The sequence below is a fragment of the Temnothorax americanus genome, unplaced genomic scaffold, assembly GCF_048541705.1.
Source record: "Temnothorax americanus isolate GAGA-0224 unplaced genomic scaffold, ASM4854170v1 Scaffold15, whole genome shotgun sequence".
NCBI lineage: Eukaryota > Metazoa > Arthropoda > Insecta > Hymenoptera > Formicidae > Temnothorax > Temnothorax americanus.
Window position 1 is genome coordinate 2,993,498 of NW_027509286.1, and position 24,386 is coordinate 3,017,883.

The window sequence follows — 24,386 nt, forward strand, 5'->3', positions numbered from 1 at the left end:
AAGAAGTATAAGCTTATATAAAAATATCTTTAAAAAATGCGTGATTTATAATGTCCAAATATCGAGAAATTTTTGTAGCCTAAGAACAACAAAGTAAAACGATATAATCATTCATAACATAGAATCGTAAATTCATTGATATTTGAAGACCACGTTTCCGACACCTATTATTAATCTTCCACATATGGAAAATACGAGGTTGGAAATTATGTGTGGATTTATTTGGAAAAAATAGGACTTGCGAAGCCAAGTCCCTATTCCGTTTTGTCTCGAATTTTTTTATTTTCGAACCCATTTATTCTATTCGGTTGAAATTAGATCTAAAATAGAAAAATTTATTTTTACTTAAGAATAGCTTCGTCAATAAAAAGAAGATAGCTGCTCTAGCAAGTGTAGCTATGACTTTCCTATTGTTATTTTCTCTAAATTACTAATTAGTTTGCACTCTTTCTTTTATGAAATGAACAGGATGCTCCAGACTTCGTGGTTCTTTTATATTTGTACACGAATGAATTAAGAAAAAATTGTGTTCTTTATTTATTGATATCAACACTTTTTTATTTATATGAAATTTGAATTAAGTTATGAACAGTGTTTCATTTCTGAATCTGATTTTAATGGAGATGTTTAAAAAGTTGAACATAAAACAATTGTAACTAGAAGAATAAAATTAAATTTTTTCCAAGAAAAGCTGAACTTCAAATTAAACGCAAATGAGAGAACATGCGAGGAGTCTGTGGCATCCTGTCCTAAAGTGCCAGAAAGCCCGTCGCGTTTTTTTTATTCGATAGCTCTAATACGCCATTCGGGCGGATTGCGAGGATGGCTCGATCAACTTCGGTAAAGTAATTTTCGAATGAGTTTCGGTAGCCGCTGGACTTGCTTCTTGCGGTATCGGTGAAGACGTGAGTTTCGGAAGACGCAGCTCCTTGGGGGACGGAGTTTTCCTCGGTGTGCTGGGAGATATTCTACTAGGTGTGCCGGAAGATGGTTTTCTAGGTGTGCCAGAGGATGGTTTTCTAGGTGTGCCAGGGGAGGACTCATCGCCAGCGGATCTAACGCGTAAACTGCTGGGTGGACGCGGGGAAGTCGGCGACCTCCTCGGTGAGCGACCCTTCGGCGTGCCTTTGCTGTTTGTCACATCTGGCGAGGGTGTTTTGAACGTTCGTCCGTTTGCGAGGGTCGGACCCCCCGTTTCCTGCGTGAGTTGCCCTCTGGGCGTCGCCGTCGTGGCGTCTGGAGATTTGGCCAGCCCGCTTTTAACAGCTCGGGGTGTCACGACGGACGAGGGTGACACGGCGCCACGGACTTTGGTCGGCGTCGAGGGTGGCGGTTGAGGCATCTCGTTGTCGCTGGTCTTTGAATCGTTCGGATCATTCTCCACGGAAGTCTGAATCTGGGGAGAATCGCAACGATCATTTGTTTATAAAAGTATATTCAACGATAGAACAAGTTGAATAATATATATTGGGTGCATCTAGTAATGTCGTCATTGATTACTTAGCGAGCTGTAATACTTGACGCACCCCTTTGTTACACTGTTTGTGCAAACTGACCTTTGATTGGCAGGCGGTGAATGGTAGCGATGCTTTGCGGACCTTGAGTGAATTGTACGTGAGGGTGAGGTACACGCTGTGCGTATTATCCTTTTAAGGGATGGCAACTTTTCTAAATACGTCTAGTAGATAAGAATATCGATAAGGAAGGACTGAGGAGCCATTCGTGTTTGTGCTAAAACTGCAGCAGGAATCAGTTTCAGGATCGTTTCTACTAAGTCGATACTAAATCTTCATATTGTAACTCTTACACGAAATGATTAATTTTTAATTGACAAGCCTGCGAGTTTATAGTGTTTGATACAGTGTTTCAATCTAATCTTTATGTTCCAAATGTGATATGAAAAGAAATTAATCTTAACAGATCTAATTTGAAAAACCTATTTACACTCATTGTTTTACGTTCCTCCAACAGAAGAGAATTAAATTTAACGCCTAATTCTGAGAAGGCAGAAATTTTAATAATTCTCGGAAATAATACAAGTGGTATAAGTCTTCTCTCTCATCAGTTACTTTTCAATTTTTTTATTTTATAAAGAAATGTTCTTATATTGTAACGTTAATAAGTTAAAAATTGAAATAGAATAGATCAGACGTATTTTAATGGACTCTAAAAAGAGTATAATCAAAGAATCTTGCTCCTGGATGTTACCTATCGCATGACGACGACTATGCATGTCTTTTGCTGCACGTTTTGTCTTTGGTATTTATATAATGAGACTAAGTAATTACGTTCTACATGTATTTTTATAAAGATGAACAAAGATAAATTTTTATAAAGCTAAAAGGAGGTGCAGCCACTTCTTCCTCGGCAAGAAAATTGAGGGGGGGGGTGGATGTGGGTTTTGAGAGACAAAGAACGAATATAAATTTAAAAACAAAAATATTATTATAATGCCTCTCCAGAGCGATTCTAATGCAGAACGCGCTGCGGGCGCGTAGTTACACTATTGCGTTCGTACGAAGTGGTAACTTGTGACAATTACGAGGATCTAAACGTTAATTATCATTCTCTGTTTCCGTGAAATATCGCAGTACATTAATTGAATCAAATTATCTCTTAATAATCCATGTGGAAGCAATACAGTGTAAATAATGTGTTATATATCTTTCTCTCTCTCTCTCTCTCTCTCTCTCTCTCTCTCTCTCTCTCTCTCTCTCTCTCTCTCTCTCTTTCTCTTTATCTCTCGCTTTCTCTCTTTTTAGTGATGTGTAAATTGCACGAGGTACCTAAGGTAGTGTAGTGACGTAAAAGTGAGAGATTTTTATTTTTGGCGTGGTCGCACGCATTCTCCACCATCGATCCCTCCTTTCCGTTGAACGAACACGCCATCACCGATCGTCTCCCGATGCTGTTTTTTCGCACCAGCGGTATTTTAAATATATACTCATGGGATGCAATGTGTTGAATGTGTGTGTGTGTGTATTGATTACGTATCTACAATAAGGTTTACACGAATATCTCGTATGTCCAGTCGTCTAAGCGCAATCTCTCTAATCAGCCCGATGTACCTGACGGGTGTGCCTCGCGCGAAAGTGTCGCGATTCACCCGCGCGTTACATGGCTCTTCTGGCACTTTTCTTCTCGTCCCTCGCGATCTCGTGTTGCACCTAACTTAATCCTGGATAACTGCATATAACGACCCCTTCATCCCTCGCGACCCTTTCTGTACCGTGGCCGCGGCTACAGTGATAGATATGGTGCAAAAAGCTAAAGTTATCCACGATTAATTGACGCCGGTGCAATGCTTGGCTCCCTTACGATTCATCCGTGTCGATCGAGATTACTGCCTGCCTAGTCTTCCGTCTCCTTAGAAATCGTTAGAATTCCACCATGTGTCGAAGATTGCAACACGTGAACGATAGCTACGAATCGTCGTTCGCGAATTAATTATATTCGAGATGACGTTCCCCGTAATTCCGGTGAAATGCAACGTACGTACGATGTCGGGGATTGTCGGCTGTTAAGACTTCCTCAGGCGGAAATTAATGTACGCGCGTTTGTCTAACGTCTATTCCCCCTAAGAGGACGCGATGGTTCATCTGCGCATGTTTTATAACGACGCACGGGTTTATGTGAGATTTTTTGTACTTTCATTAGAATCTTCTCTACGTACAGATACGAAAGCGAATAAGACACTAGCGACAAATTAAATAAGACACAGTTGTACACTCGCGAAATTAAATGACCAATATTGTAAATATAAAGAATTTGAAGAAAAATTTAAACATTTATATATAACTTGTTCTATTCTCTGTCGATACGTTTATCTTATAGAATTTATCTTCACGCGCATTGTTGGGCTTAACTTTCTTAAGCGATTATTATGATATATTGGAACAGATTAAATTTATGCATCAAAGAGTTAAATTGCAGTCGTGATACATGTCAATTATGGCACAAATGCGTATCAAAAGTCGATAGTTCGCAAATATTAATATTTACGTAGCGAGGGCGCATGAGAAACGCTTCGACACAATGATTTAGAAAATCGCAAAGACGAACGTGCGACAGGAATCTTTGATAGAGGAAGCTATCGCTTAAAAAGACAAAGAGCTTCCATGTGTTATATGCGCGCGTGGAAGTTATTTCTCTCAAATCCATTTCTTCTCTTTATGTCTGTATATATTAAAAATGAAATATTTTTCTCAGTTCTTTTGCTTCTCTCGCATGCCACATGATTTGCGTGTTTAATTCTGTTACGTAAATATATTTTTACGGTCAGAGAGTGTTTTCACGCAACGCATAAGAATTTGCTTAATTTTTCTAAAGATAATTAAAATTGCTATGAACACGGGATGCAGATGCCCGGAAACCTCGCCTTGTATATGTACTTGATAACAAATCAACACGATAATAATACGCGAACGTATTATATTGTCTCGCTCGTCGACTTAATTCGCCCGTCGCGCAAATTTCATCGCTTGCACATGCGAAATATCGATCGCGGTCCTCCTTTTTTCTATTGAGGAGTTCCGTGCGCCGTACGTCTCGATGTTTCTCTCGATCGCGCGAGGACAGCGCTCGTTTCGTCCTCCAAAGGGGGGTTAGATGGATAAAACGTGATTAATCACATGCAAATGAGATAATTAAAGCGGGTCTATCGGCCGACTTTTCGTGACCTAGCATTCCTGGTTCAGGTTCTCGTCCGAGGCTGGCAGGCCGTTCTTGCCATCGGTGATCGCGCCGGAGGGCACGGGGCTCTGCGGGCACAAGACACGATATCAGGATTAAGCCTGCGGCATCCTTGCTGAACTGAATAAATCGACTGACAAATGAGTAAAGTAAATAAATGTCCATCTTTTAATGCGCATTAACCCTTTCATAGGCTGTGCGACAGGCTAACATTCTGCACCAATTTTGCCATCAAACGTTATTTTAATAATTCAGACAGCGTTTCAAAAAATTTTCCCATCTCATGCGGCTTATTCTGATTAATCGTTAAGTTTAATCGTAATAATTACGACGCAGGGGTAATAACCCTTAATATCTGCGATATGGAGACCGCAATTGCGTAATTACGATAGGCGCAGGTAACAACCAGCAGAAATATAGTTCAAGTTTTGGTAGAGAACATGATATGAAAAGTAGAAAAGAGATGAAGTAAAAAAGTAGAAGAAAGCATCACTTTACAAAAACGGATTCGGACAGAGCAGAAAATCAGTATAGTCAACAAATAATATTATTATATGTCCCGCTAAATTTTTTAAAGAAAGAATTTTCCCCAAGTTTAAAGAGGCCGTTTTATAATATTTAGCGGTCAGAAATATTATGAAATATTATGACATTTGACAAATAAATGATTATTTTATGTCTATAAAATTCGGAGATGAATTTTATCAAAGGACTTTTTAAATGAATTTCTAAGTTGACCAACACGATATTTCGAGGGTTACTTCATCGGTATACCTATATTTAATTTTTGATAATAATTTACCTATGCGGATCAATGTTTGAATGTGCTGTGTATGGCATTACGAATACGCGTGCAACGCGTGTTCAAGCACGTGGGTGCAGATATTAAATTGAGAAAAATCTCGAGAAGTAAAGTTTTACTGGACTGGAACTTTTCGTCATCGCGACAAGTTCTTCTGCGAAAGAACACGCCAGAGATTCTGTCGTGTAAAAGTTCTCAAAAGAGAAGTAACGAAGTCCCCATGATGGGATTATTCTCAAGACTTTTACGAAGAGACATCATACCTGGGACCCGCTGCCGTTCAAGCTCTCAACGTTGGAACTCGTCTGCCGAAGGTAATCCCTGTCGTTGAAAATCTTTTTGTCGCCACCGCCCGGCTTGTGCTTCACGTTGTCCAACGAACCGATTTTGCTCTCGGCCTTGATATCTATTTTTTGCGTCGAGATCTAGGAAAATAAACAACGAACCGCATTATTTATTTGACAATAAAATCCTATTTGATAAGCGACTAGAGGAAAGAAAAAGAATAAAAAGCTAAAAATAGAATTTTTTCTCTGTTTCTCTCACGTAATCGAATAGACGATGATAGAATATATTTATTACAATATTCGCTTGTCAATAAAATTAGATTTAGCGGTAGAATTGATCAAGAGAGTCTAAATAAATTTGGAAACATGCAGAAACACATGCTTATATATCTTCCATCCAACATACATTTTACTTACTCACGTCTATATCCGGCGATATAGATAGAACTTTACCACTTTATTGCAAAGTGATGATAAGCACATTTTCGTATCTCGTAAATCGTGAAGGTAAACTGGTTAATCTATCACGCTGATTATAAATAACGATTTCCAGTGCGGAAATATCGATGTTGGGCGATGTGCGTGGTCGTACACGCTCGTTTTACCAATTTCGCTTTACTTATTTTACCTCCACGATTTTGACGAAGTACGAGAAATTAATTTCAATCATGATGTCACGATCAGACGACGAAGACGTCCAAAATGGATAAAGAGCGGAGTGAGGAAGATAGAGAGAAAGCGACACGTGATACACCTAATTTGCACGCTATTTCGTTAGCTGTATGATATACTTACGTCGTTCTTCGTTTCCTGCGGTGTCTTTGGCGGAGTTGCCGACTGAACATCAAGAAATAACAATGGCTTGTTAATAATGACAATAGACAACACATGCGTGTACGAATTAGCTGCACAATTGGGTTTTGCGGCTTCCAATGACACAAGTGTTTTTCGATTCGGGTTTTAACGAAATTAACTATGCTGCGCTCGACGGACCAACAAACGTTCCTCTTCGCTAGAAATGTCGGACTATTTTAAAGAAGAATTAATAATTCCAAGTTAAACACGGTTGGTCTGCAAAGTCATGTACAACTTGAAATTATTGATTCTGATTTAAAACGGTCAAAATACATATAGCTGTTCCCTTGCTGGATCATCATTCTTCTTTCAAAACTAATAACTTCGTTCGGAATATATATGTATAATGGATGTATGTATGTATATATATTTTACTATCTATGCCAGCATTCCGCATGCAATGAAATTTGGACTAGCGCGCATTACTGGGTAATTATCTCGGATATTTTTGTGACATAAAATGAACGAAGCGAGCATTGCATTTGTAATGGATTCTACGCCAATTAAGCTTCTGTCACCGAATCAGCCATCCGTGAATCGTGAAGAAATAATATTTGTGTGTGAAGAGAACTTACGTAGTTTCTATATAACAGTTAACACATAGCTTTATCGTTCGCCTTCATTTAGTTAATTATTAAACGTCAAAGGTAAAGTACTAATGATATAAATGTGATTGTAAACGCATACATATAAATGCATGCAATAGATTGTTAATAATTTCTTTCGGAGTTAATTGCTCGATGCAGAGACTGACATGATCGTGCTAATATTAATCAAAGCGTCGTTAGACTTGAAAACAATATTTTATATTTGAACTAAGGATTTCGATTAGCCAAGAATCTCATTCAATGTCTGCTTGTATGCATCGGGAATGGATCAGAAAAGTAAAAACATCGATTAATGAACTAGATTAACTAGAAAATGTATGTAACTGGCTTACATAGTAAAAATCGATTTTGAACTACAAGTTGCAGATACGTAGTACTTTAACGAATTTCACCTTGACAGTGCCGCCACCGGGAACATGCTTCGCGTTGTCTTTGGATCCGACTTTTGGCTTCGCCTTGTCTTTGAAGTCGAGTTTTACAGTTTCGATCTTCTTGTCACCACCGCCCGGTTTGTAAGTTGCGTTGTCCAAGGAGCCCACTTTGGGCTTGGCATTCCATTGAAGTTTCACTTGGGAGATCTGTGATTGAAATTTGATGATATTTATAACAATGCTTGACACGCACTTGCTTCTCGATCTTTTGATGATATTTGTTTATATCTGATGGGAGAGAAAAAACAAAGATATTTTCTAAGAAACGCGGGAATAATTTTTTTCTGTATTGGCAATAGGATGATCAATTCAATACCGGGGTCGAAAGGGATCAACCTTTTTGTCGCCACCGCTGGGCGCGTATTTCTCGTTCTTCGCGGCGATCTTCGGTTGCGCTTTGCTGCCGAAGTCGAGCTTCCTGTTCTCAATTTTCACTTTACCGCCGCCCGGCTTGTAACTCGCGTTGTCTAGAGAGCCGATCTTCGATCGTACAGTCTTCAGGTTCGGGGAGGGCGCAGCGCCGACTTGAACTTTATTCATCGGCAGCTCTGCGGGGTTAAAAGACAAGATCGTTTGGACGCACGTTACCTTAATGTAATATGACTTTTTAAACATTGTTCTTACTCTAATTCTTTCTATGGCATTCAGTCCGATTTCTCAGCGATGTAAAAGAGACGCAATTTTATTTATATGAAACGAAACGAAAGGACCCCAACGTTAAGAATATAGTAATCGAATACTTTAGCGCTGATGGCGTATGTTAGATTTTTTTCCTACGCAAAATAGAGATCTAACTAATACTAATACGGAACAAGAAATACTTACTTTTTTTCTCTTGAGCGGTCGACGAAGGTGTGTCGGGAGTTCGCGGTAATGATTTAGCGGATTTCGTAGGCGATCCGGCGTTCGATCTTTTGTCGGCGTCCTTAGACATTTTAGTTGGCGATTCTGCATCTCCATTCGTACTCGCCGCCTATTTAGAACGATTTCAATTTATCGGAAAGAGATATTTCTGATATAACGTATAAAAATTAGAAAGAAAAGAGAGATATAAAAGGATAGATGTGTAAATTAAGGTATTTACCCCGCTAACTTGCGATTCCCTTCCTCTACCGTTTTGGAAAGCTGTGAAAAAAAAAACCAATATATATATATATATTATTATATCATAATGATCAGCAAAAGATATACATGCATATATAAAAATCGTGCCGCACCGAAGCAAAGTCTCAAGAGTCTCGAAAATATCGGAGTAGTTCAATTTTTTTAAACTCATCGATTTATTTTACATAAATTTTGAATATTCTGTAATGCCTAGACCAGAGGATGATCCTACTTGTGGCTCATCTTACGATGCATTCCGTTTCACGCATGATGCATCATTTATCCATGTTTAACATTCGGTAAACAACAAGGATAAATGATGCATTATGCATATCGTGCGTGAAACGAAATGTACACTACTCACTAGGATAAGCCACAAGTGGGATCATCCTCTGGTCTAGACAGGTCATAACAGAAACAGAACTTCTCCTTCTTTGCGAAATTAGTTTTATATTTATCTCATAACATCGAATTTCCGGTGAGAGACTGAGGGGTGTGGAAATAGCTTCTCTCTGAATCTTTAAAAAGTAAGCGAATGCAAACAAATTAATATCCGCGAAGCAAACGAATCCGGGATCTCTGTTTTGTTTTATTCAATTTGCGCGCTAGCGCGCAACGACCTTTTTTCTCCGCAGCTCTCTTCTCAGCCTTCTCCTCGTCTGCTTTCGTGCGTGGAGTTTTAGTTGTTAGAGAGGTGGGCTTCGACATCGCTGCCGATGTCTTGTTCGCCATTCCAATCGCTTTTTCAACCGAGTCTTCGACGAAGGACGTTTTCTTCTTCCCGTCCTCTGTCTGTTTCCCGCTGTCGACGGGTGATTTCGGTAATCGAGAACTATGACTGGAAGACAGCGTTCTCTGCTGTCCGTTATCGTAACCCTTTACACCCTCGGGCGATCTCGGTGAAATCAACTCTGACGGTTCGTCTCTGTGCCCCGGTGTCGTGGGCGACCTCGGGGATTTCGGTGATTTGCCGCCTTTCTCGCTCGTCAAGCTTAACGATGACGCTGGCCTACTGGACTCTTTCACTCGCAGAATGTCCTCGGATTTGTCGCGATGCGGATTCTCGGAGGGTTTATCCGGCTCGGCGGAGATCTCGTTGTCGCTCGATTCTGTCCCAGCTCGAGGTGACTTGCTGGGCGTTCTCGCCGCGGTTCCCGGCTCTCTCTCCGCATTCGGGGACGGCGCCAACTGCGAAGCCGGGGTACTCGCGCGCGATTTATCCGGCGTCTTCGACTCCGGCGTTCTCGTTTCCCGTTCCGCATTTCCGGAGGATTCCAGACCGGCTGGAGTACCCGAACGCGACTTATCCGGAGTCTTGGCCGGAGACTTCGATTCTCGTTCCGCGTGTCCAGGCGGCTCCAGTCGGGCCGGAGTGCTGGAACGCGATTTATCCGGATTTCGATCCTGTTCCGCGTTTTGAGATGTATCCAGATGAGATGGAGTGGCTGATCGCGAATTGTCCGAAGATTTCGAAGGAGTCTTCAAGCTCTGTTCAACGTTCTCGGTATTATACGGGCTGTTGGGTTGTCCCTCTTTTTTTTGCTCTTTATTTACTGCGGAGGATAGTCTGCTTTGAGAAATGAGCGTCGCCGTATCATCGATGTTAGCAGAAATTGGTCTTGAGGGGATGTCTCGCTTGTCGTCCATTTTTTCGGTCTTATCCTCGATAGTAGCCGTCCCCGGTCGGCTTGTAGGTCCACTAGCGTCATCGACTCTCCTCGGGGTTGCAGGCGACTTGGAGCCGTTCACCAGTCCCTCGGGAGCACCGTCGCCAATGTGTCGCGGCGACTTCTTGTTATCCATCACGACGTCGTCGTCGTCGTCATTCTCGCCGTTCTCGCGAACGTCGGACTTCTTTCTCTGCAGATAACCCTCCGGTTTATCAAGACCCGCGCCGGGGGTCTCATTGATGTCCGCCATTTTCTCAATAACAATGCGCGGTCGTGTCGGTTGCTTGATCTCCTCGTTTGACAAAAGATGCTGCCGCTGTAGGCTCACCAACGAGTCATTTCTCAGTAACGGTCGCGGGAAAACGGATTCTTGGCTGGGTCGTCGCAGTTCGTTTTGAGGAGGCGCGACGTCCGGTCGCTGAAATCGCGGATCGTTGCCACCTCGCTGCTGCTGCTGCTGCTGCTGTTGTTGCTGCTGGTGCTGTTGCTGCGCCTGATACGCCTGTTGGTTAACGACGAAGGGTGGCCGTTGACCTCCCGCTCCTTGCGGCGGGGGACCTCGAATCCCCGGAGAATACACGAAACGTTGATTCGGGGGTAGTAGCGGATTCTGCGGAGGCAGAGGCTGGCCGGGTTGAGGCGACCTTGGAGGGAATGAGCCCCCCGGTGGTCTTGGTGGACCGTAAGGTCTAAGCTGCGCAAACTGACCCGAGGCCGGCGATGGACCTAGAGAGGAACGGCTGTCCAATCGCCGTAATGGTGGTCCCGGCCGAGGTGCGCCTATGGGACCATTATTTATCGAATTTCTAGGAGACGGAGGGGGACCTTGCGGTCGCGCCTGAAATCCTTGCGGCGGTAAAGGAACGTTTGGCTTCACCTGCGGAAAAATAGCATGTGTCGCGTACATCCGTGCGGAAATGTGCGTATTCGTCGATGAGTCTGCTATGATAAATCAGTTTGACAGAGAACAGATAAACTTGGAAATAGCTTGGTACATTCGCATTACATCATAAGCTGTTTATGTCCTTTTATTTGAAAAGGTGTCGAATATTTCATATTTGCAAGTTTAATGATATGTCGGGCTGTTTGCCTTAGCCGAATACATCATTTTTTATGACTGCGGTGCTTCATAATTTGATTAAAACGCAGAGAATTGGAGATGTCATAATCTGGTAAAATCACTTTTTAATGCTATAGACATAATTATCATCAGCTTAAATTAATAGTCACGTTTTTATTTGTCGTGAACAAATATGGAGATTATATTCGTGCGTTTCTGACGTCGAAATCTGAACTCAGCGATCTGAATTCCGATCTCTACTTGAAAGCGGTCAGAACGAATATATTCAATTTATTCCAAGTTTCCTTCGTTTAAACGTTAATATTATCTTCTTTTTATTAGACGAATTTAAATGAATTATGATATCTTAATTCGACGTGTCAGACCTGAAATTAATGATTTGGCAAGAAAAAACTCGACATTGGCACGTGAAGAAACGAAACCGAAGGCTATTGGTGCAACGAGGCTCACAAATTGTGATCGACAGTATTAACCTTGACCCAAGTCCCATCGATCTTTTCGTCATGCTGCGATTCAAATTGCGAGCGCAGACTCAATTTTCTGCATTATCCTACAGCCGTTAACTTCCGACGCAGAACCACCGTTGACTTTCTTCGTTATGGAATTTCGAATGGCGCGTTTTGCTGGCGCCGCGCCGCGTGCTGGCAATTGTTTACCATCGTCATCAGTATTTTCACAATTCAATTTCGTTAGTTTCTAACGCGACATTTCATGTTCCCGGCTAATCGTACACGACAATAAAATGTATAAACGTACTACGATAACAACGTAGAAACCGCGAGATAGCTACAGTCTCTAACCGGGAGTCGAAATTCGTGAAAATAGTGGCCCTGAGGATTATCGATCTTTTGATAATGCGGGTCGGTGACGTCTCGCCGTGCCGTTTCCACCGTGCCTGCCACCGTTTTACTTTTGGCTCATTATGGGATCGAGCCACGAACGACTTGACTTCCACCGCGATCCATTCGCCTCGAGGGATGCGCCACGAGCGACGTTATATTTGCGGGCAAAATTCTCATTATTCTTCCAGAAAAATTCGTAATTTTTATGACACGAATTTTTTATGGCGAGCTTATTTATTAATTTGTTAGAATTAAATAGCGTACAATAGATGTAGAATTTATATAATATAAAGATATGAACTCTGTCATCGTCATGGATTCTTTGTTAATGATGGTTGAATGTGTTTCGATCTACGTAAACTCCTCGTCCTATGCTGCTTACCATAGCTTCTCCGTGGCCCGAAGCAGGTTCGGCCACGCTGTTCGCGGTTTCCTGCGAGTCCATATCAATTTCTTTCACGTACTCTTACGGGGTATACCTCAACCTCGCCTCGGACAATATGTTTCCCCGTAAACCTGTTGCGTAAACATGTGACCAGCGAGTCTTCATGAAGGTTCACGAGCCAAGCGATCGACATCAATGTACGCTACGTAGTGAATGAATGTCGCAGCGTGTCGGACGAGGACTACCCTTGTCTCGTACTACTAGAGACACTGCCTTACGTGTGCACGACGTATGCACGTGATAAAAGCGAAGAAAATATCGGAGGTGTGCCAGAAGAAAATACACTTTGTACCAAAAGCGAGCTAACAAAGAGTTGTTTCGGTATCAAATTTTACGTCGAACGTGAGAAAAACATATATATATGAAAGGAAAAAATTTTAATTAATAAACTAGGTCAGACTAGGTCTGTAAACTACTAGGTCAGTAAACTAGGTCATTTTATAATACAAAATTATTGGCGTACAATGTTTATTGTTGTTTGCTATTTAACAAAAAGACTAATCTTCTATCGACACAGGAAACTTAATAAAAGTTGATTGCAATGATAAATTAATAATTGATATAAAATTTACCGATGAAAAAACTAACAGAGAAAAATTGTATATAATATATTCTACTATTGTATTATTTAGATTTTGTAATATTTAGATTTTATCAATTCGTTATTTTAGATAAACTTTGAGAGGCACATGATTTATTCTCACATCAGAAAATTTGGAAAGTCTCGGACATTTAAATATTATGAATAATTCATAGCCGAAATATGATATAGGTATTCGACAGTTGTATATATGTGTCTATACTTCGATATAAATATCCTACAATGCGTGCAACGACGATAGCCTACAATTATTAAGTACCACCTGTTCTCTACGTGCCGACGACGACGAGATTACAGCAATCAAACCGACAGCAATTAACAACGGTGTTTTTACAAGTGCGGATACTCTATCGGTGAATAAACAGAAGTGTGCGTGATCAATTAGTTACTTCAGTTCAACGATATTAAAAACAGAATGTACGTATCAAACAATGCGTTTGAAGTTATCTTAAATGGAAATTAAAAAGTATATTTCCCCTGTTCCTATTTATTAGAAAAAAAGTATTTTTTTCTTAAATTTTTATGAACGAAAAAACTACTCAAACTAGATTTTCGCGAGATATTCGACAACGTTTATAAAATCAAATCAGTTTTCTATTTAGAAATTCAGAATTATATTTAAAATATCGTTAGCTACGCGACACTCTCGAGAATGCCGGAGTAAAAATACGCTCTGCCTAAAAAATCCCATCAATTTATTCTTACATTAGGAACGAACGGCCAATTGTCAGACGTTGAGTACAAGCCTTCGTACGTACGATACATCACAACTAACTGCGTACGATCAAGCGTGATTTCGACTGGCGTAGACTTTAAGGAGCGGAAGGTAAAAGTGGTTGTGAGAGTTGAACATAAACGGAGGAAGACACGCGAGCGACCATAACTGGCGCGAAACGGCGAAACAGATCGTGTATTGCTGGTAGATCGACGTCGATTAACCTTGGCGAGCAACATTGTGAAATTACTCCGCGAGACGAGAAGTCCCGTGTTCAGAAACGATAACTAAAGGAGCAACGTTCCCCTTGAACGGGCCTAACAATTACCCCTTTGCAATCGCCAAATCGAAATCGATCCTATTCATTCTTTCGTATTTTATGTATCGTTGCAATTTATATGTCGTTCTACGTGTCGTTTCTCTTGGTCTCGTCAATCCATTAATCATTATGCTGTGACATTATTGTACAACGTCAGCCACGAGTTTACATTCGGATTCGGCATTGACCTTTTTCTCGAAGCAAATGTTTTTGTTATCCTCGCGGACATCCGAAAGTGTCGTCGGATTCTGGAAATAAACTCCATTAAAAATGATTTTCTAGGGAGGAGTAATTTGTTGACCGAGATAAAAGCTTTCGCGAAACGCGGCGGCTGGCTATGAATTTCACTTTCAATTTACGGCATGCGACTTTAGTGCGGTGGATCAAATTACCTGTGGGTTGATCACGTCACCGTAGCTGCGAGATAATTAAGCCAGTCGGAGACACGAAATAAACCTTAAAATAATATTTCGCACGCATAAAGTATAATCGGGCAGATTGAGTGCCCAATGAAATCACATTTAGTAGAAGGCGGTATAACATAAATTACGTGTATTGCGTGGGATTTTATCTACATTTAATCTTGTGCGAAAAGCTTTAGACATTTCAATATTATAATAATAATATATATATATATATATATTAATAATAATAATATATATATATATTTTTTAAATATATATATTTATATCTTACATAGCCTCTTTTTCGCCCTTCTCCCAAACTTTCTTTCAAAAAATACGACGGTTTCCAAAAAAATATTTCCGTTCAATATATTTTCATTTCTTCTTACTATATTATTGCGGGATAGAGGAATCTATAACACACGGTGGGAACTTCACGCAAGCTCTATCACAGCAAACACGTGGCCGATATACCGGGTCGTTAGAAATAACTGCACCAGCGAAAGCAATTCATTCTGTCAGACCGTGTACCTATGCTTTACGACCGGCAATCGTGATTACTGCATATTCTAAAAATTCAGATTGGTGGGTATATCATCAGATCACTTCAATACATACGTTTTATCAAATATATGTTCTTGTTATATGTATAACAATACTTGCTAAAATATATATATACATGTAGTAATAAAACATTCTAATAAATATAATTTTTATCTAATCATTTTAACAAATAAAAAAGAGAGCATAAAACCACAACAGAGTGTTCGTGTCGTAATATTTAATTAAAATAATACTTTATGCACGTTTCTATTATCAGACCATCTTCAGTGTGATATATTAAAGTTAAAAAACATAAAAATCGGTGAGCAAAAAGATAAAAAATAATAATTATTTTAATTTATTTTAGTAATTTTAATTTTAATACAATAAATATCTATACATTCTTGTTAAGATATAATCAAAGGTCTACAAAATGGAAAACAATACTGCACGATGCATATGAGTCTTCGAAGCTGCAAAAATTTACGTAAAAATATTCGTCTGATCGACCCATTTTTCTGATGGAGTAAAAGTAAAATTCGATCTATTTCTTGAAGAAGATGCGACCGTTCCTTTTTCAAGTTTGTGGATTTACGTGAGAGGTATCGCGAGAATACGTCCGGGTGGAATTCCTAAGCTACGTCGGCCACTTCCGCTTTCATTTCCGACGGGAAGACCAGAAACAGGCTGCTCCGTACAGAGCAGCTTTGCCAGCCGGCAAGTGCCCATTCCTAGAGTTATTGATCCGACCCGGCGAGCGTGTTCGACTCCGTCGTTCACGTGTGCACACATGGATGCGTCATATAATATGACTAAGTTGACGCGTTTAAACAAGGGTAGTGGACTCCCCGTCCCCGTGAAGCTCGTCGAAGCTCGATTGACCAAATCGGCCTCGATTTTAGCGCGATGCGAAACTTCGGCCGGCTTTTAATTAAAGGAACGATCATGGATGCGATACGAGGTAATGCGAGGTAGCACGACCTTCCTATTAAAACCAAAGTTCAGGAAAATAGGGTATTCCATCAAAGGTGGAAGGTTGAGTCTCGACACTGTTGCGCAATTAGTCGTTAAATTAATTGATGACACATCGGTTTTATCGATATATAATCTGTGACGCGCTATAATAATTTTATTAGACACAATTAATTGAGCTATAAAAGTTAGCAAATATTAATCAAGTAAAAATATTATAACAAAAATGAATTTATAACTAAAGAGGAAAAATTATGATATCTTTTTAATGCATTTAATGACTTATAATAACGCTCGCAGCGTCTCGATTAATTTACTTTTAATTGATTTTAAGAAAATTAAAGTCTATTATCTTGCTATTCATTACTCAAATTAATTTCAAGTAACATAAAAATTTATTGCGACGTGCGATACGAAAAAGATCAATTCGGTTAATCCCGAAATGCTAGACACGAAGCAGCTCTGTTATTGTCAGCGGTATATACCCTTCTCTTTTTTTTTTCATCGCGAAGGAGGACGTTTCGCGCGTGAGACATGCACGCGCTAATTTTGATTTTTTGTCGATTGCACGCGATCGATACCCCCGAGCTCACGCAATGCCTGTAATTCTGCGAGGAGACCTACATTCGGGTCATCGAATGGCAAGTAATGTACAATGCAATTTTCCTACCGAGTCTTCCTGGCGCAGCGACAAATAAAAAGGAAGAAAAAGAAGAAGCTCGTAAAACCTCGCTCCACGTCACTCCCCTGATGTAAGTGCACTTTCGATGCCATCGCTGCTGGACGCGATCGGAACTCATTCGACTAATTGCTGCTAACGATGAGAAAAATTATTCTTCGTTATCGCAACGCTATATCGTAACACGTAATGTTTATCGATGTTCTATAAATAGTGCTCGCAGTATTGTAAGACGAGTGTGAAAGGCAAGAAAGAAAATAGTGAATTTGGGTTACGCTGAAATATAAAAATATGACACATTTTGCGTAATAAATTACACGTTATGCTCGCGTTTCGCGTTGAGTCAATTTACGCTGAATCATACGCGCTCGGGGATGGCTCAATTAATTATAGGTTTCTTGCGCTCACTTATTGTGGAACATTGCACGGTACAACCGGCGCTGTTAGATTTGATTAAGACAAAGATATGTCCCAGCAACGTGGAATAAAAAGCCGCATAAATTCGTACCTCGCCCGTATAGGAAAGTTTTGAAAATTGAGACTCATTGCACAAATCGTTGAAATTTACGAGCGATACTTCGGCGGAAATAAAAGTACATGTTGAGGGAGTAACGACAGATAACAGCGATAGCGCTTCACAAGGGTGAATAGTATAAGTTTATCGCGACGTGGGTTTTTATCGCGCAGCAACATCTTTGAATCACCTGCGGCAGGCCTGCAATTGTCACGTGCGTTGGTTTATCGATAAATTGCAACAACGTTTCCTGGATATTAACCCATTTACCTGGCTTACGAGCTTTTCGCCAACGAGACTCGTATATGGATAGAAAAACGTGCGACAAAGTTTAAAATTCCGGTAAGAATCGCCACATTCGCCACGACGATATGTCACGTTTGAAATATCGTTTCTCGGATATTTGTAAGTATTTAACCGGCAAAAAATTACGACGTTCAAGTGACATATAAAACGAATGCAGTAACATGAAACTCAGGTCGATTTAGATCATACGTGAGTAATTGTTTCTGGGAAAACCAGAGACATCGCGCTTCCGTTTCGACGGCCATGGGAAAGCGCGATACGATTTATTCCTCGATAAAAAAAAAAAAAAAAAAAAAAACACACAAGAAACAGAGATGGCCGCGATCTTGAGGTGGCGATAGTAACGATACGCGTGCGTGCCGTCTAAAGTCACGAAAGAAGTGCCGGATTGAATAAGGTTCGAGTGCCAACGGAGAGACTGGTACTGGTCGATAATCAATGTGATGCGATCGGCTTTCGAAATAAAATTCCGCTCGTAGACGCACCTGGTACAGCCCTTCAGCAGTGCCTCCGTAATAGTTTAAGACGCTTTTATCGAGCACGCTTTTTGGCGGAGAAACGAGAGAGCTACTTTGCGCTCCTTACATAAAGTGTCATACACAGGCTCTTAATCATTCTGCATTTTAATTAACACATGTGTTTCAACATGAACATATATACCGCTTACTATTATTATTTCATCTGATCAATGTGATTATTACGATCTGTATATTCTATATTAGTCATTATTATTTCCATTTTGATTTTAATAATTACTGCAACTGTTATTATTCGGGAGTATCGAGTGTTTTAAAGCTTTATTGTAACAAAAAATATTGTTACAGATAGATATATACATAAATATAAAAGTAAATAAGCTTTCAGTTGGTTTTATTATTGAGAACTCTCAGCGCCGTCTCCTACCCTTGCCTTATTTTCTGGAAACTTTCGTTGCATCACTGGGAGTTTCCACAGCATAGTTACGTTTCCGAATATTAAGTGACAAGAAAAAACGTGTCTGCTGCTTACACCAAAATTTTATGAAAATTTCTATGTTTCTGAGCGACTTTAAGATACAGTTTTATCATGCCGCTTAATTTACATAAAAGTGAAGTATGTAGCTTCGAGAGAAGAGAATCTTTTACCGTAATCGACTAAAGCGACAGTACTACTGTACGCGTGTAGTTGCTTAATGCGGTAAATATTCTACGTGCGTAACATGCGTCTACGACGGCTACTGCTACGACATGTGATTGAACTATTAATTTGTATCCTCGTGTAGAGCGGTCAATTAGGAACAATTTGCTGAGCAGCAAGATCTACGAATTGCACAAGCGATGTTCCTTCGACGGCAAGATTGACTGCGTTTGATAATTACCACGATTGAACAGTGACTGTGACAGCGGCTTGCGTTACTCCAATGCACTATCTCCTGCTCGTGCACACGATAAGCTTACGTCACTTTTAATGCATGGCTACTTGGGGTCTAAAACACCCACGAGCTCAATTAATTTTCGGGCGCGGGCAAGAGGTCATCCGTGTCATTTAGCCTCATTTACGAACCGGAAAGTAACGCGCTTGCTGTTATTCAACGTGTCGTCCGGCTTTCGAATTCTCGAATGAAACTCTTGAACTATACCGCGTTTAATTATCCGGTCAAAGACATCGCGCGCCTTGAAAGTCTTCTGGAAGACGCGATTTCCGTGCGCGGATCATACACCCGATCAAACAATCAAGCCGAAAATTTTCCACCGAAAAAGGGAGCGACGTGCCTCGTCAAAATAACTCTCTTATCTCGCCGAAAATGATAACGATTTTGCAGACACGCTAGTAGCAATTACCGAATATGGACAGACGCGAAAAAGAGCTCTGCGGCGAGGTAACTCTTCGTTTCGGTGGATTCTACGATTATTTTTGGGCTTGTCGGACGACGTCGCGGCCTGGTCCCGTCGAAAAGGTCAGCTTACCTGGCGTCGTCGGTTTCACTTTCGTCGAGCCTCTTCGATCTACGTCGGTTCATGAATCACTAAGCTCGCGCGAATACCCTGCGGAAGCCTCTTCGGCAAAGAACGTACGGAGCTCGCGGAGGTCGGCACGTTTGCGCCGCTGAACGTCCGTTTGTCCTGCCGTGTTTCTCTGCTCCTGCGCTCCAACGCCCAGCCGGACTCAACCTTACCCTGCGCACTACCCGACGATGTCCGCTGTCCGCTATGTACAAGGCGAATTCGCGAGAGACAGTCTATCGATAAATTATGCACGTTCTCGCGCCCATCCGTCGCTCCCTTTCGTCGCAATTTGCTACGCAATTTTTTAACAACATGGTCCTATATGTATCTATATCCGAAGAGCGAAAGAATTTTACGAGCCTATGTACACGCATATGCAGGAACTCTATTTATATTTAAAGTTTTCTTTATTTATTTAAGAATTAAGCAAGCGACGTCAAACGCGCGACTGGATACTTAAACGATCTTAGAAACGTCTTCCATTCTGCGGAAGATTATACGTGCATTTGAGTATGCCGTTGCTTTTTATTCGGGGACATTCACCGCGGCACGTCGCGTCGCCCCAACCGCGCTGCGGATTCGTGCTCGATAAAGCAAGCGTGCCAAATGCTCCAACGATTAGGACGCGTTCCAACAATCGAGACGTTGCTCCGATGATTGCGAATAAGGGGGGAGGGAGCGAAAGCTGCATTCCAATACAAACTATCTAATTATTCCATTATTTCATGCTTTCATTCGAGGTGTTCGCGAATTCTGCGCGCGTCATTGCGAGAAGTGCCCGTCATCTTCCGCTATCTCTAGGGAGCGTATAAACGCACCTCTAACTCCCGTGTCTGGAATTACGATCGTGCTTTTTTATGTCGAAGCATGGTTTTAGCGTTCTGCTTATCTCTCGCACATATTTACTAGCGTAAATGAAGTCAGAGACGCACCCTTGCATGCGGTCACTCCAATTCTGATGTTATTACCTTAATGCGTCGGGCACGACTGTTTTAGTATGTTCGTCGGGATAGGAGGAGCTCATTCAGAAGAGAGAGTCCGAAAACTCGCGCCCTTTCCTTTACTATTCCATAATCTTGGCATTTACGATGTTGTTAGTAGATTTATCGTTTAATTTAGTAATGAGTAACAACTGTACGAGAGAAAGTCGTGAAAGAAATAATCATGACGTATTTTCCTATTGTTTCTTTGTGTTCATTGAACAATGAATTATTTTAAACAGAAATTAAATATGTTTTTACAAATTAATATTTAAGAAATAATTTATATATAGTTTCATTCAATAATTAGAATATTAAAAGTGCAGTTCATAAAATGTTCATGTTTAATATTTTAACATTCGATTTTAATTATGTTTTCTTCTATTTGTTGAGAAAATATCTCACCCAGGCATGAGAATTTTTATGAGAATGCAAAAATATTTAAAATCTTATATAGTAATCAGCTACAGAATTTTGAGCGTGTTATTAAGTAATTTTTCTGCCGCAGTTTTCCAAAACAGACATTAGAATGCAAATAGTTCAACATGATTGCAAATATTCTAGCGCAGTTTAACGGCAAAAGGCAAAAGCCGATTACGTCGACGCAGAAAAGCCTCTTTGATCATCAAGTTTGAAAGCTTTTCGACGCCCGCGAGACGTTGTTGGCGCAGCTTTCCTGAGTCGATCTTTCATCACGCCTCGCCGTATTACCTCGTCTTAGAGTTATCGCGAGGCAGATCGCTATTCGCTCGAGCGGAGGCCGAACTTTTCTCCGATCTGAAAACAGCTCGGCCATTCATCTGGCCGTTGCAGCCCTCGCCATGGATGCCTCGGCCACGATGCTATCGATGAGCAGACCGACGAGTGCGGTCGCGTCTTGGAGTCGCCGCATCCCGTCGGCGGAACATGCGGTTCGAGATCGATCGGTGCGCTTCCTCTCAGCGAAAGAGAGAGAGAGAAAGAGAGACGTGTTTATCCGTTTCCTCGAGGGCGAGACGAGTCGAGACTTTGCTTCGGTGTTTTGCTCGCGCGATGACGTACGCCCCGAAGGAAGGAACTCGGTTGTAACCCTGTTGCCCTTACCTAGAAGAAGAATTTTTCGGTTTATTATCAAGATCGGCAGATGGTCGAAGATAACGAGAATGAAAGATGGCATGTAAAATCGAATTGCGCGAACAGCTCTCGCTATAGGTCGCCCGTAAAATCAGTCAAAATCACCGAGACGCGCGAGTATAGAATTTGATGGCTGTTAAGCCTGTGCAAAATTGGTATGATGCTAATGCCGTGGTTAAGAAATCGATGCCGTGCGCACGGCAGGAGTGAAAATGCTATTACGGAGAAATCGTTTATCAATGTATATAGTTGTTGTAACATGTATATGGTTGTAGTGATCCAGTGACACAGGAAATTTATATATTTGTAATTTTCCTATCATATGCATTGTATATATGGTGAGCAATATGATGATATGATAATATATTATCAATACGATAATATATATAATGACCTTTTCAAGTGGCATTACCGCTATTATAGATGTTAACAAATGATCGTCTCAAATAATTAACACTCGAGACGATCTAATAATTTCTAACAATATTAGATTTATAAATAATAATAATATAATAATAAATAATAATTTCATAAGAATAACATAATAAAAATATTTGATTGAATATGTATTTTAGATATGCACGCTAAAATGTTTTATGAAGACAACTTTGTAATAAATCGGTGCCTATTGGTGATACACAATCAAGAAACAAGAATTTTGCTATATGTATAGAAGATTTAACCCTTCGGTTGCATGACAGTCAGCGTCGTCACCGATGAACGATCGTTTAAAATTTCCGCTGTTGGCTTCCACTATCCTGTCATGCAGGATCGATCGCTTGCAATTAATAGCAGCACGAATTCAAACAAATGTGAGATGAAGCGCAAAGCAAATCGAAATATGAGTTATGATTGTTTTAACAATTACGAATTCTATTACTGTCTAGTTTATATTTTCACCGATGTGTCATTTTTTAAATTATAATATTGTAAATATAATAAATCTAGAATTTAATAACGCGGATTATAGTTTGCAGTTTTTCCATTCGCTAATTTACATTTCTGGGAAATATAAATGCTCAGACATGCGGAATTCAAATAATTTCTGTACCTAATTGCACTTTCGTGCCACGTGAGTCATACGGAAAAACTTTGTTCATTAATATTCATATGGCACATGGAATTAATTTAGCAATCCTTTCTTTTGCTCGGATTATTGATTTTTGGTGAGTGACCAAACCCACGTATGGTATAATTGAATTAGCACACGGTCGGTAGGACGAGGCCAGATCAATATGGGAATTTCTTCAGTAGGAAAGCACAGCTTGCAGCAAGCTCAAATGTTTAAAACGCGTACCAGTCGAGCAGAGCAGGTGATATACCGACAGAGTGTAAAGCTTTCGTTTATCATGAGCTTTCGCATCCCACACCTGATCATTATAGTTACCTGAAGCACCAAGTGCGCGTCAAGTAACTCTTCTGTGCGAAAAAGGTATACAAACTGTTTTATTTTTAAACAAAAACATATAAATATTAAAAATTTGATGTATTAACATCTAATTTTATCTTCTACATTATTCGTATATTTAAAAAAGCTCACATTATTTGGTGAAATTTAGCTTTTAAAAACAATAACTATTATACTTGTATTATAAATTATTACACGGAGTTCACACATTCAACGGAGTTTTATAATAATATAATTATTGATTAAATTTTCTAAGTATATAAACAATTGTTTATACACTTCTGTTATTTAAAACAAATTTTTTGCCATTAATCGTAAAATCTTCTTCGTACAATATTCTTTATTGGTTTCATTAAAATTTAAGATGAAAATAAAGGAAGAAAATGGTTGTTTCTTTCGCGTATAAGGGTTCTGAGCAGCCTTGTGTTCATTCGAAGAGCATTAATCCACCCCGGCGGAAACCCTGCAAGGTTCCCTCTTGAAACGTGCCTACTGGACAGTCTCTTATATCGATGAGAATCGATAGTCTCGCCTGTCTCCTATGCTCGTGAACGCTGTGCGGTCGTCAAAGCTCGTCATTGATATTTATTACACGGTAAGTCGAGGCGGGCTGCAAAATTGATATTTGCATGCTCGGGCTTCCCTCAGCGGATCAACAAACATGAACATTACGTAATCTTAACGCGTTCTTATCAATTTATCTAATATTCTTACATTTGATATGTTGCTTTATATACTATTTTGTACATTATTGGTTTATATACCGCGCGTTTTTCAATGATCCATACAATTTTGCATCATTGTAGGTTTTTCTTCGTAAAATAGAAAATTTTTCTTTTGATTAAAAAATAAACTGATTAAATTATCGATGTCGCAACATTACGAGAGATCGTTTTCATAAATAGAGTGATCGCGATCTTTTTATATTCTCGCGTGACAATTTTATAATCGTTCTCGAAAAACTTGATCGTAGACGTCCCTTTTTTCGCATAAAAATTTATAGTACATAACGGTATTATCTGACATCTGT

General features: G+C 40.2%; 1 protein-coding gene across 3 annotated transcripts; it reads right to left on the reverse strand.

Annotated features, from left to right (window-relative positions):
- Nucleotides 1-84: 84 nt before the first annotated feature.
- Nucleotides 85-12,888, reverse strand: Tau (microtubule-associated protein tau). Of its 3 annotated transcripts, none has more exons than XM_077402200.1 (9): nucleotides 12,755-12,888; nucleotides 9,400-11,326; nucleotides 8,760-8,800; nucleotides 8,501-8,648; nucleotides 8,012-8,223; nucleotides 7,637-7,822; nucleotides 6,577-6,618; nucleotides 5,758-5,919; nucleotides 85-1,396 (listed from the first exon to the last, which is right to left on the reverse strand). In XM_077402200.1, the coding sequence occupies exons 1-9, from the start codon at nucleotides 12,815-12,817 to the stop codon at nucleotides 794-796; spliced, it is 3,384 nt and encodes a 1,127-aa protein (XP_077258326.1). In that variant the 5' UTR covers nucleotides 12,818-12,888; the 3' UTR covers nucleotides 85-793. The 3 variants fall into 3 exon arrangements, with proteins under 3 accessions (XP_077258326.1, XP_077258327.1, XP_077258328.1); XM_077402202.1 differs by lacking the exon at nucleotides 85-1,396 and adding an exon at nucleotides 2,423-4,760; XM_077402201.1 differs by lacking the exon at nucleotides 6,577-6,618.
- Between the last annotated feature and the right edge of the window lie 11,498 nt (nucleotides 12,889-24,386).